Source organism: Oreochromis niloticus, linkage group LG14 (genome assembly GCF_001858045.2).
Source record: "Oreochromis niloticus isolate F11D_XX linkage group LG14, O_niloticus_UMD_NMBU, whole genome shotgun sequence".
Taxonomy (NCBI): Eukaryota; Metazoa; Chordata; class Actinopteri; order Cichliformes; family Cichlidae; genus Oreochromis; species Oreochromis niloticus.
In genome coordinates this window covers 9500800-9514657 of record NC_031979.2, presented here as the reverse complement: position 1 = coordinate 9514657, position 13858 = coordinate 9500800, and the positions used below count along the sequence as shown (strand labels likewise).

The following is a 13858-nucleotide window of genomic DNA, read 5'->3' as shown; positions in this document are numbered from 1 at the left end:
ACTAAATAGTGAGAGAAGGGATGACCCTCAGGGGCCAACTCAGACCAATTCTTTTGCAAGAAGATTGAAGAGATGCTGTGTGTATGCGCGTGTGTGCATGTCTATGTGTGTGTGTATGTGTGTGTGTGATCACCTCCAGTAGATGAGATGGAGAATGTACTGAAAGCTGAGGTCAAACTTGATGCACAGATGTGGAATTGGAAGAGAGGACGGATGAAACAAAAATAGTCTGAGATAGTTGCTGAAACAAAACACGGGGTATATTTCAAGAATTGTAATAATGCAAATGTGCTTAGGTTCACTTTCTTTCATATAAATCCACTGCATGTTTATGTAGGATTCAGCCTTAACTTTGAATTTTTTAACCTGAGATTTTTGCTGACCAGCACACTTTGTATTGGAGCTTTGAATGAAATGAACAAGGTTCAAAGTCAGAAGCGATTGCTCAGTGCGAATAAGCCAGAAACAATGCAAGCAGCACCATCCTGCATAATATAACTCAGAATAATAGTGCTGGTTGGGAATATGTGCACTTTATACTTTTGGTTCAGGTCATTTTTGCACTCAGTTCACTTTTTTTTGCACAAAAAGCCTCCATGACAAAAAAAATTATAATCCACAGGAGGAAAATTGCATTGTTGTAGAAAAAATATCTGTGGTTTTACCTACTTTCCTGTTTGTGAGGCACCATGAAGTGTGTGAAGTGTACCTTGGGAGTATAACAGCATTTGGCAAAGCACATATTCCTGAGAACTCTGAAGCGAAAAGGAAAACCTAATAAATAACTGAAATACGTTTTTGATTGCGATATAATGCAAAGAAAATACACTCACTCCGAAAAACCTGAAATTCAACAGCATTCAAGCAGAAGGAGAATATCCAAAACTCCGTTATGAAAAAGTTATAGATGCCATTAAAGTTTAATAAAAACAGAGGGCGGTGGTTTCCTATATTTAATGGAATATAGAAACACGGCAACACACTGAACTTTAAAGGGGAGGGCTTTTAATGCTTTTTAATGTTTTGTTATATGTGTAATAAATGCTAATTTTAGTTTTTATTGCTAACAGTTAATTTAGCATCACATCATCCTTTATAATCGCTCCCGTACTGTTTGGTATGCATGGTAAAGTTTTAGCTCGCACACAATTTTTATTGATATTACATTGTAAAGATAAAATTATACACTGAAACTAGTTACTCTTCAATTCACACGTTCATATCATAGGAAATTGGAAACTCCTAGGTGATGCACCAGTGTAATGTCTGCAAAACTTTATCAAAGAAAACGCCCTTCATTAGCTAGCCATCCATTTTCAGTTCCCATAGAAAACAGCATTACAGCTGCTGCTGCTCAGCATCTGCTCACTTGCATAACAACACACATGCCACATGAATCTTTGTCAAGGTTACATGTTCATGCACAGGATCCAGAAATGTGGCTTTTGGGATATTTTCTGATGCTTGATGTGTTCTTTGAAGTGTGTTTTGTGTTATGTAAAGAGGTTCTGGCAATCTTTGCAAGCAGGCGCTACGTCAGTATAGGCAGGCACCTTTTGGTAATGCAAAACATACTCAGATGGTAATCTAGCCAAAGCAGGTGTTACATACAGAGTATAACCTTATGTTGCTGAATAAAGGTTCAGCCACTATTTTATTAGATATCTTACGGGAAAGTCGGTGCTTTTAGTATATTTAACAGTTGTGTTAAATGAATACAAAAAATGTATACTAAAGTCTTCGAAGTGTAATTTTCCAACTTAGACCTCCTTTTTTTAGCATGTCGTCCACAATACAGCAAGCTTTTTGGCAAAGTTTTGCCTTATTTTGTATTTCTGCTGACACAGAGATACAGGAATGGAGAGCAAGAGGCTTCAGGCCAGGGTGTGTGGTGCTGCATTTGTGTGTCAGTGTGTGTGTGAGATACAGCATATTGCTGAGTATGTTTCTGGGTATTGCTTTTCCAGCATATCATGCATTTTGCTGCCAAGAATCTGGTTTTGATCGGAATGCCAGGGTGAATTATGCATACGCTCTTTCTTATAAAGAGAAGAAACTTGTTCTGTTTTCATCAGGAATCTTAGTCGTTGTGTCCTTTACACATACCTGGAGTACGTTTCTGCTCGGGAGCATGTGTTGCCAGTGCAGCCTAGTCTAGACTGACACAGAGTGCATTTTGCTTAAGAAACAACAAAAAAGAGAGATTGGAGGGGAGACTTTGGCTCATTGATCTTCTCTAGCTCACAATGGAGCCGACTGCCATTTGTTTTCACACAGAGGTTAGATAGTGCACAATGAAGGTGGATGAAGAATCAGAATCCCATTATAGATCCTGCTCTCTTGTTAAAAGCGGTGGGGGGTTTGGGCTTCATAAGCCAGTATTGATTGGGGGACTAAAGATGGAGAATGTTTTGGAATATGATACACCCGTAAGTGGGGGTTTGTTCCACAGTAATGCACAGAATTAAAACATGAAACACCCAAAAAACTCACTCAGTCAAAGGAGCTGACTGGGAAAATTGAGGTGGAGAGTCACGCTGCGGTCTCGGACATCAACGACTGAGCTGGAAATGTTTGCTCCACTTTTCTTTTGTTGCTGTGAGGTTTGCTGTTGACCCCACTGGTGCATTAGTTGAAATCAAATCCTGCAAAATCCTGCATGCTCCCACCGACAACAGCATTAGGTTCATGACCAAAATTAAGTCAAACATTTGGCTTTGAATGCGGCCACGTGTGTTTATTGGCAACCCAGGGATGTTACAGCTTTTGCACAGCCTCATCACTCATTATCCCAAATTATGCACAGTTACTTGCAGGAGCAGTTGCAACTTCTTTTGGACGCTCTTGCACAATTAGAGCGTGCCGTTAACATTTTACTCTGTCTTCTCCTCCAGTTTGTGTCATCCCACTGTGGCTTCCATCTGTGGGCACTATTAGCTGAGGAGACTACTTTTTGCACTCAGTGGGATATTTGACAGTGTAACAGCAGTTTAACAGTCCTTGTGAAATGCCATATTTTTGCACAAACTGTGTCCTTCTAAGTTTTGTGACTTTTTTTCCCCAAGATGCACTAAACAAAAAGAGAATACAGGCTAGAATGCATTGTGTCATTGGTTTATACCTCTTATTCTTAGTTTTCATCTATAGTATTATCTGGGTACAGCAGTGTTTCAGCAATACACCTTCTGAATGGTGGGTGATGTGAAATGTAGACTAAAAAAAAGAATAGTCAAAGGAGCTGAGGCTGAAGTGTTCTGGCTTGTAGTTTTTAATATAGGTCATGCTTCAAAAGCACAGACTTCCCCTAATGCAACTTGACAGTGTCTTTACTCTAAAACCTTCTCTATATTGTTAACATTCCCATACTTAAAAAAGAAAAGAAAAAAAAAAACCTCCAAGCCTGTTACAGCACTACTCATTTTAATATCAAAGTTCTTTTCACTAGCTTGACAAAATTCCTCCAGAACCACTGAACTGTTTCACAGTTGCTTCATTTAAAAGGACATCTCTGCGGGTTTTTAAATACTCACGTGGATACTGATGAAAGGTTCTCTTACTGTATTCCTGTTCCATACAAGGCTTCGAAACATAGCCTCTTCTATTACCTGACACAACGCCCTGTCTGAATGGAATGTCAGAAGAAGCAAGAGTAGTAATCGTGATGAACCCCACGTAATGTTATAGAATGGTTTTAAGAACAAGAACAAAAGGCACAACTCCACCTGTAGTACAACACTTTGTTGAATCTTAACTGCTTAGGACTGAGTTTGTGTGGCAAAATGAAACATTTAATAGTGAAGGTAAATATGCAGGATGTGTTTCCTGTTGCTCAAGTGAAGCTGATGGCAAAATTCATTTTAACTCACGGAATCATTACTTTTAAATTATTAGCAATCCATTTGAGCAAGAAAAAATGATTCTAGTTTGTCCTTTCTAGTAAGTGTACAGTATTGATCTTATTTTGGTGTAATTATTTGTTTCTGTTATGACATTTTACTCCTGTGAAAGTTTAACTGTGACTGGTGTATCCATCCATCCATCCATTGTCTTTTGCTCAGTCTTCAGTTCAGGGTCACAGGGGGGTTAGAGTTAGAGTCTAGCCCAACTAGCATAGGGCAAAAGGGTGGGTACACACTGACTTTCACGCCTACGGACAGTTTAGAATCACCAGTTAACCTAACCTCACTACCTACACATAGCCTACAGAACCCTACAGAAAGAACCAGACTAGACAGTGGATTCAAACTCAGGATGTCTAGTCTAAGTTTTGCTTTTCCAATAAAAATTTTAAAAAAAAACTGAATAGAATGCAGCAAACTCACTGACTTAAGTTCAGTTTTTTTCTTGGAAACGTTGAATCGGCTGTCATAAAAGCGACACATACAAACACAAACAAACTCAGTATCAAAAGCTGTTTTTCTGTTCTTAAATCAGAGTTATACATCTACAGTGTCCTATATGTTTATCCCTTCTGTTTTCAGTTCTTTTGATCAGAGCCGGGTCACTCTGACTGAATCATTATGACTCAATGAAATGGGGAAGAAAGCTTAAAGCACTTCATAATGTGCATTATGAAAATCATTCCACAGTGCCTGCCCTGTGATGCAGACCTTGTGTTAAAATAAATACAAATGCAAGGTGATGTGTTGCTTACAAACATTTTCTGGGTTTCAGTATGATTATGATTAAGTAGACCCATGATTTGTAGTTACATTATATTAGTCTCTGTTATATTTCAATAGCATCACTTCCTAGAATGTTTTCTTGCTGCCACTTTTTTAAGCTGAAATACAGAGTTGAATAATAGATCATACTGTATGTTGCTTTCCCCTCAAAGAAGTTAATTCCCCTTATGCTGCCATTGTTTGATCATTTATCTGGCACAGGCTCTGCCGCTTATCACAGAAAATACCAATTACTATGTATTTCCCCTCACTGTACCACGCATTAGCACTTCCATTGTACTGAATACTTCTCTTGGGTGCCGTGTTGTAGGAGCGCAGTGTTTTAAGATGATAGAAATTGTTATATATTCATTTGCAGAAAACACAGTTTCATCCCCTGTGTCAAATTCCTGTTTTATATAAAGCATCGGTGTGGGTTCATTTGAGCAGTCTGGTAAATTTTGATGTAAATTTTAGCACCTTTGCGCATATATTTATGATGGAAGTAAATTTAACTAAAAAATAAAGGAGCAAAAAAGAAAATCAAAGCATAGATAATTCAAAATCTACAAGAATATAACGCAGCCAGGTTCTTGGGTATATGATGTTTTTGGGTTCCAGATTTGAGAGCCAGTGTGTGATAAGTTTCCCTGATATCGGCTACTTTTTTGTTTCTTACCTGCTCGCTTTCAAAGATAAATTCGTTAACTTTAAGAAAAAGATTTCTGTTCGTGTCCAAAGCTTTCTGCACATTCACGCACGCCTCAACTATGTTATTGAGCCTGACTGAAAACAAACCCAGGCAACAGCACATCTAAAGTTAAAAAAAAGAATCCAAAAGTGGCTTCCAGCTATATTGTTTTTCAGACATTTTTGTGAAAAAATTTCCTCCTTTTTCTTTCTCTCTCCTCCATTCCTATCAGGCTGCTTGCATACACACAGCCAGAGGAAAACATGAGAGGATGTGCAGCTTTTTTGTTGATATCAAAACACTGTATGTGTGTGTTTGTGTGTTGCAGGCTTAATTAAGTTTACCACAAAACATTCTGTGGTTGTATGAACTCAAAATTCATATTCATATTTTGGGGAGGGAAAAAGACCTATTGTCAAAGAAAAAGACTCATCTGTGTGCGAGGCATTGTTGTTGTGCATAGTGGGGGATTTTTTTCTTAGTAAATCTCCTGCTTCTTTCATGCTTTTATTGGAAGGGACAATGTATTCTAAATATTAAGACATCTCCCCTTTAGAGATATAAAATAGATACAGAATTGATATAGAGATATAGGTCTGAGTAAGGTCAGCTGTACAAATAGGGTAGCACCTAAGGCAGGAGACCTGGCAGGACACACACTACAGGGTCACAATCAAAGGACGCCCTTAGCAGTGTTGGACCTCGACCAGATGGTTTGGTAGCCACTAACAAGCTCCTGGAATAATTGTGGCTGGATATTTGCGCATTCTCCTTGGCAGATAGCGTTCACCACGCTTCAGTAGGGTTGTAGTCTTCCAGAAGCTGAATGTTAGCCTGCTTTATTGATTCCAAAACCAGTTTAGATTTGTGTTTGTGATCATTTGTCCTGTTGAAACACTCAGTTGTGTCGACCACCAAAGACTCAAACTTTTCTCATCTGACTTTTCTCCAGAAAGCGTTTGACTCTTCCATGTGGACTAGCTTAAAAGAGCTGATTTTGGAGCAGTGGCTTTTTTCTTGGTACCCTCACGGTCCCTGGTGATATAAACCTCACTTCACTGTGGACAGTGACACCGGTGTTCAAGCATCTCCCAGTTCATGGCAGTCTTGAATGCTGGAGGATTCTGGGTTGTTCTTAAACGTCCTAACCAATTTCCTCTCATCTGAAGGTGACAGTTTGGGTTTTCTTCCAGATTTTGACAAAGTGGAGACACATCTGAATAACTTGTACTTACATTCAACTTTTTCAGCACATGTTTAGAAATGGCCCATTAATCTTCTGGATTGAACTTCCCAAAGCCCCAACTTTAACCTTATTGAAAATTTGTGGACTATGTTTAATAGCCGTCTATGTGCCAGAAACCAACTAATTTGAATTACCTTTACCAGTTCTGCCAAGAAGAGTCAAATATCCAGCCAGGATTCTGCTAGAAGCTTGGCTAACAAAAGTGTCTGGTCGAGGTCCAATTTTCCAAGGCACATTTAAATATAGTGCCAAATATTAGTGAAGGTATATGTCAATATTTGAACCTGTATGTATACTTTTGAACTTGTATGGATTAGAGAAAACTGTATGCAATATGTATAATGTACAATCATCCCACTCTGGAAAAGAACAGTTGAAAGAAATCATGAAAAGCCCAAAATTATAATGACATTCATCCATGAATGGCTTATGTAAACTTCTGACCCCGACTGTGTAGAATGTATGCCAGCATGAACTAGCAAATAAAAAGGACTTTTGCCTCTTCTGCTGTGTCCTGTTGGCTGCCAGCTGTCTGCAAACGGACGGGATCAACGTACAATATGTTATGTATAGTTTATTTTGCATGCACAAAAGGAGAATGCATGACCACGTCTGCTATTCAAACCCCAACACCAGCGTAGCACCAACACAATAATAACTGCTGTGTTTCCCTACATTCAGTTTGTCTCTGTGTGAGTGTTTGTGAGCCCTTTAGTACAGGGAAGGCCTCCAGGCATCAGTGGCCTTCTGATAAGACCCGGTTAAAGCAGCTGTTTTGTTGGCCTCCACTCTGCCATCTCTCTGCCATAAAAGCGAGAATTCAACTTATTACACATATAAAGTCTCTTGGATCACCAGCGTACTTTTGAGAATTTATAACTATAAATAAAGCAAAAAGGCATGTAGGAGTCATCCCTATATAAATCTGTGTTTCACAGAGACCCTCTTCTCTCCTCTTGCGAACCCAGTAAACCTTTTAAAATGGTCTTAATGCATATGCTCTTTCATAAACTGTGAAATTGCCAAGATAGCTTAAAACTCTAGAAGATGAGGAAAACTGTAACACGCACTATTTATTAAGCACTAAGTAGGGAGCAGCTTTTCAAGCGTCCGTCGTTGTAAACAGTTTAACACTTCTCAACTAATGCACTAACATAAGCACCTCCATACATTTACTGACATAAATTACCCCATTGGTCCTTATCAGTTCTACTCTCATGTGCACTTCGATTTTTCTAATGCACTTAAAAAGTCTGCATAAAAAAAAGGTAGGGTAAAGATGCTTCGAGAGGCTGCCATAAAACAGGCGACTGATTGTGTCTGATTGTGTTTTTAAGCTAGCCGGAGTAATTGCAATGTTAAGAACATATGTAATTATTCTACGTTCAGGTCATGACCTCAGCAAGTGCTGTGCTTGTATCAGTGTGACTAGTTTAGAGCACTACAATTAAAGAATTAAAGTGTGATTCTGAATTATTAACTGCATACCCCCAGAGACAAACAAAAAAAATAAAAAATGGGAGTGCACTATGCAGCGAATGACAATGATTCACATTAGTATTAATGTATTTTCAGAATCAAATAAAATGCTAAATGCACCGCCTAAATTGTTACACTGCACTTCATTAAGCATATCGTCAAGTGAGCATTAGATCAGGGCCTATTAAGCCAGCGCTTGATTGGCAAGTGGTGAAATTAGAAGCTCATGCTGCATTCACGTGTCTGCATAATTGCGAGGCACGCACCTCAAAAACTTGTGTCCTTGCTAATGCAGGAAGTGGATGTAATTACTCATCAAGCTAAGGCATCACAACAGTCAATGCTAGTCTTGACAAGAGGTGATTATGTCTGGTTAAGCTATTCACGGCTCAGTGTCATCCTCAAAACGGTGAAAATAAGGATAAAAAATTTTTCTATTATATATAGAAAATGCTTCCAAAAATGTCCTTTGGTTTAATTTCATGTCTAACATTTAATGGAAGATGTTAAATGGAATTGTATAATGCAAACAACAGGCTCCCCACCTAAATCATAATTAGGCACAAAAAGTATCCACTCGAGATCTCATGGTCCACTGCAGATCTGCTAGGCATGGAAATGCTATGGGAGCTAATGGTGTAAATGAGTGGATACCTGCTGTAGATAAATGAGCTCGTTTGAAGAGTAATGGTATTGGAGTGATCCTCAGAGGGAAAGTGTCTTTCTGCATGGCTTCACCTCAAGGAAGGAAAGTTTTCTAGACCTATTTAAAACTGGAAGTTTGGGTTGTTTTTATTATAATTTTTTTCTCTGTTTGTGTCCAAAACCTGTTCTGATATTAAAGACGCGTAATAGCCTCCACCCTGGATATTCAGATACACAACTCGAAACTTTTCTTCTGTTGAATATTTTTGTTTTTCTTATTCTTTTTTAAAAATAAAAACAAAAATAAACTTATCCCACCGTGTTCCTCGGTCCTTGTTCGGTTGTGTCTCACCGAAAGGGACCTCAGGTGGTGCTGTTGTCCTGACAACCAATAAGGGGAGCATCAGAGTCAGACGGCTGGATAATCTGAGAGAGAGAGAGGGATAGGGGGTGGTGGTGGTGGTGGGGGGTGATTTTCCCAGACTCTAAACAGAAGCTTGCCTCTCTCCATCGTCGCTGTGCCGTGTCTTTACGCGGAGAGCTTTGTGCGTCACTGGAGTACAGAAGGAGGATTTTCGTCCTCCCTCCCCCCCTCCAAAAAAAGTATTATCGGAACCTCGTATCACCCATTCATTTCGAACTGCTTTGGACTTAAACACATCCCCACGTTTACCAGAAGTGTGGACAACTACGACTGTTTCCCCCTACCCCCCTTTTCACCCTTGGATTTATAACTGCAGAAACGCGCGCGCGCTCCTGTGCTTTCAAAAATGCAAGTCGGACGCAAGTCGTGCTGGAGGCAGTTACAGGCTTCGTTTTTCAGACTGCTTTGTCTTATCCCCACAGGATTCCCCGTCCGGAGTGTGGATATGCAGAGGGCCACCGACAACATCACTATCCGACAGGGCGACACAGCGATTATAAGGTAAGACTCTGCTTCCAACTTTCCTCTCCTGCTTCCCCACACCCCCGCCTCTCTCTGGATGCTGAGCAGCAGCAGCAGCAGCAGCTTCCTCCGAGCGAAAGATCGCCGCTTGTTTTATACATTCATTTATTTTTGTTGTTGACGTTTCTTTACGAACTTTTTTTTTCTCGTTTGTTCAGTACAGAGAAATGAAATGTTGAGCGATTGCATGTTCTCCGTTTCTAACTTTTGTGTCACAATCTTTGTGAGAATCTTTGTGACACAGGACGCTGCGGCGGTGGTCACGCCGCTTTATAGAACTTAAGATCAAGATGCTCTTGATAAAAGGCGAAGTGCGTCACCGTGACCGTGGCAATCATGACGGTGTGTGTGTGTGTGCGGGGGGGGGTTATCGACAAAGACTGATTACTGATTGCAGACAGGAATAACATGTTGCAAAAGGCGACGTGTGACGAATCCTCCATGAGATGTTAGGAAAAGATTAACTGCCAGCAGTCTGCAGGGGGGCAAGAAGGTGAAGTAGCAGCAGTGCAGCTGAGAGCTCGTTTGAGGGTTTTTTGCGTTTGCGTATTTGTTTGTGGCCCCGCATATTTAAAGATTCTCTCTGGATCTTTACGCGGATTTTAGCTTTTTTAATTTTTATTTATTTATTTATTTACCACATAGGTTAAGACATCCCATGTAATCACTTCGTAAACAATGTAAGCTGACAACTGTCTCATTGTGATACTGCTCGGCAGAGCTGGGTGAACACGTGATGACAGCCATGTGTTTTTGACAGGCTATAAAAGCAGAAAGAGGATTTGGATTGTTTTGTTTATTTATTTGTTTATTTATATGTTGTGTACACAGGGCTTTTCCTCAGCAGCCCCTCTCACCCACTCCCCCCAAGCCTTTAAATCAATTAGTTTACCTCTCTTTTCACCCAGTGCTGTATTTACCACATAGTGACTGTGGCAATGGCAATTTTCTTTATATTTCATGTGTTTATTACATGCAAGTTCAAAATGCTTGACAAATAATAAAAAACATGACAGCCTGTGTAGGTTTACAGTGCCTCTAGGCTGTGAGAATAAAATGCGGTTATATGCTGGACTTTTAGCAAAGCCGGTCAACAAAGCCTGCAGGCATGGACACCGCTTCCCCAGCCCCATATAAGAGAAAAAAAATGCAGGCACACACATTTCCACATTTCCTCACATGTGCCCTGAGCTTGCATACACGCAAAAGCTGTATGCTCAAACACACACACACACATACACACACACACACACACACACACACACACCAAGAATAAATCCCTTTAATTGATTCCTTCTGGTGCACAGGTGCCATCCATTCAGGTATCTGCTGATCAAATTAGTCGTCTGACTCAGTTACTGTTGAACTCAACGGGGGTCACAGCTATTTGTTTCACTTTCCACATCCAGTTGACTGCCTCGTTGCTGTATTCAGCCATTTTCCCCCACCCCCAGTCACTCTCTATTCTTTAAAGGTGAGGTAACGTGGCACGCTCTGCTCTCACCTGCCAAATTAGATTCCACTTTCCTTGAAAACTCTATCCCTAGTCCACTAATTCACCTTTATATCTGCCAAACGATGTTTGAATAATCTGTGGTAATCGCTCAGTGAGTGTCATAATTAATTTGATGTTTGCGATGCATCTTGTTGGGACTGATGATCAGTCTTATTTATCGTAAGGTAGGCAGCGATAAGCTCTGGCTCAGAGCCCCGTGGCTCTGCTGAAAAACACAACCATTTTTCACACCCAGTTTCCACATGACAAATAGGATGGAGGGGGTTTGGTGGGAGGTAGTTGCAGGACCACTAAGGCTAAAACGTACAAAGTTTTAGCAGGCGTGGGAGGCCGTCGGCTTGTAATTTGTTGTGTTACACAGTGTCGCTGATTACCTAAGGGGGGTTTTTGTGAAGGCTGAGGGGTTATTGTTGACCCGGGGGCGTAATAAGGCCTGCGCTCCTTTAGCTGAGCCTGTGGCTGCAGTCGTGACGCTCATAGCACGAGAGGAGCGATGCAGGAGTAGAGAAACAGTATGTGGCCAAACAGCCGCTGTGACAGAGCACACAGCAGCAGGGCCTCGCTGCTGAAATGAGAAAGGGAATTTATTTTTACCAGGGGCAGAAGTGTGTCATGCTGAATAAATAAGCAAACTAAACTCTTTCTCCTCATGCGCAAAACTTTCAGATTTGTAGCACCGTTGTGAGTCACAGTGAAACCCTGCATCATGAGTGTTTATTTAAGCTCCGCGAGGCTGCAGATTCATCGATGTCATGAGAATAATATAAAGGATTGCATCAGCTCTCTGCTCTATATTTTTATCAATACCACAGTCATAAAGCAAGAAACTGCACTGGAAATCACAATGGACACACAGTAGAATTATAGCTGACTGATTTATTAATACAAGATTTGAATAGTAAGTTATATGTAAGCTAGGGTTATGATTAGATAACCCTGACCCTACCAACCAACAAATACATGTTGTGACAAGCACATATACTCTAGCCTGAGCCTGACACAGTGCTTTGCTCACAGAATCTCATTCTTCCTGCATCAAAAGTGAACGTAGGCTAGATATCGACACATATCTCTAACAACTTGTGTTGCCTGTACAGAACAGCAGAGAATCTACATTGATTTTTACTTGCATGGCTTCTATATCACAAGGCAGAAATTTCATCAGTCTGTTTTCCAGCACTATATAAAAGGAATAATCTATACTCTTAACCACATTTAAGTCTATATTTGAAGGCTATCATTGGCTCAGATGAATATGTTTACACCACTGGTTGTAGTGTGAAGTAAATCAGAGATCATCTGATGTTCAGTAGACTTAAAATCTGTTAATTCAAACTATGTGAATACTGAGGTTTGGTAACATAGTTTCTTTGGTTATCTCAGAAGCAAGAATATTCCATCTTAAGTTTGCTGCTATCTTAATGATCTTGTGCTGCTGTGTGCAGTTCAAAGATTACAAACTCTTTGAGTCTTATATCTGTCCCTAAGCTGTCTTCTTGCTCTAAAGGAGGTCTTTTTATTTAAATTTGAAACTGCTTGAAGTGACATTTGCCTCTGGAAAACATGAACATAAGTCCTACCATATTAAATCCAGGCCTGTATCCCAGCAGTGATGTTGCAAACCTATAAGATTTAGGTCGCTGAAAAGCACCCCATATTTCAAAGCTTGCTTCCATGGTGACTTAGCCTGTTTTTACAAGGATGATGCCAACAAGTGAAATCAAACTGTTCTCATCCTCAGCAGGGCACAATAAATAAATCTGAGGAGAGGAAAAAGTCAAGTTTCTCCACATTTCTTGAACCGGTTCCCTGTGTCACAATAGTTTACTTTTTAATTTATTTTTTTTGTCCTTCTCTATGCAGCAGCCTTAAGGAAGAGGTTTCAGTCTCAGGCAAAGCTCTTATAATTGACGATTGCTTATTAAACCACTGATAGCACAGTGTCTGTGATTGCGCTCCTCTGGGTCAGTAATCTGCACGTTAACAATTCATTGTGTTTGCTTGTTACTTCCAGGGATGATGGTTCTGTATTTGTGCTTTTGCCTCAAAGGATCTTTTTTTCCAGAAATTTGCCTTTAATTTTAGTCAGAGTTGGTCAAATCGGGCTGTGACACAACTACAACATGACGTTAGTCTAACAGATACACAGTTCTGGAAAATAGTGAATGCAGGTTTTTTTATTTTAATTTCTATTTAATATTATTACTAATTTTTTGCATTTGCATGAAACTTCCACTGTTAGCCACATTGACTGCACATTGTTTATTCCATTTTTTTTATATATTTAAATATGCAGCTCTCCTCTCTGTATACAGTGGTGTTAAAAAAGTGTCCCTGATTTCCTATTTTTTTATATCTCATGTAGGTTTTTCATTTTTCCCCCCTTAATATTAATCACCTTCATTTAGAAACTGCATTTTTCTCGACAGAGACCTCTGATGTTTTGCCTGGAATCTGATGGCGCTACTCTTCCAGTTTTGGGGTTCCAGCTCTTCGTGCTCATATTACCACTGGGAGCAGTTTGAACTTTACCTTCCATGTCTTCTCCAGTTGCTCCTTCAGCCCCTGATATGTCTCTGTTTTTGTCTTCCTGATGTTGCAGTCTGCTGGGATTGCCACATCCATCACAACTGCAGTCTTCTGTTTCTTTTCCACCACCTCTATGTCTTGC

General features: G+C 40.0%; 1 protein-coding gene across 5 annotated transcripts in view; it reads left to right on the top strand.

Moving 5' to 3' along the window:
- Positions 1-13858, top strand: part of lsamp (limbic system associated membrane protein) — a 436734-nt gene that overhangs the window by 206896 nt on the left and 215980 nt on the right. For 3 of the 5 annotated variants that reach the window (XM_013273852.3, XM_025897858.1, XM_025897859.1), the window contains exon 2: positions 9572-9650. In XM_013273852.3, coding sequence (XP_013129306.2) covers positions 9572-9650 — 79 coding nt within the window. Of the gene's footprint in view, positions 1-9195; positions 9651-13858 lie in introns of those variants that run through there. The other 2 variants (XM_019367716.2, XM_013273854.3) reach the window with 2 other exon arrangements.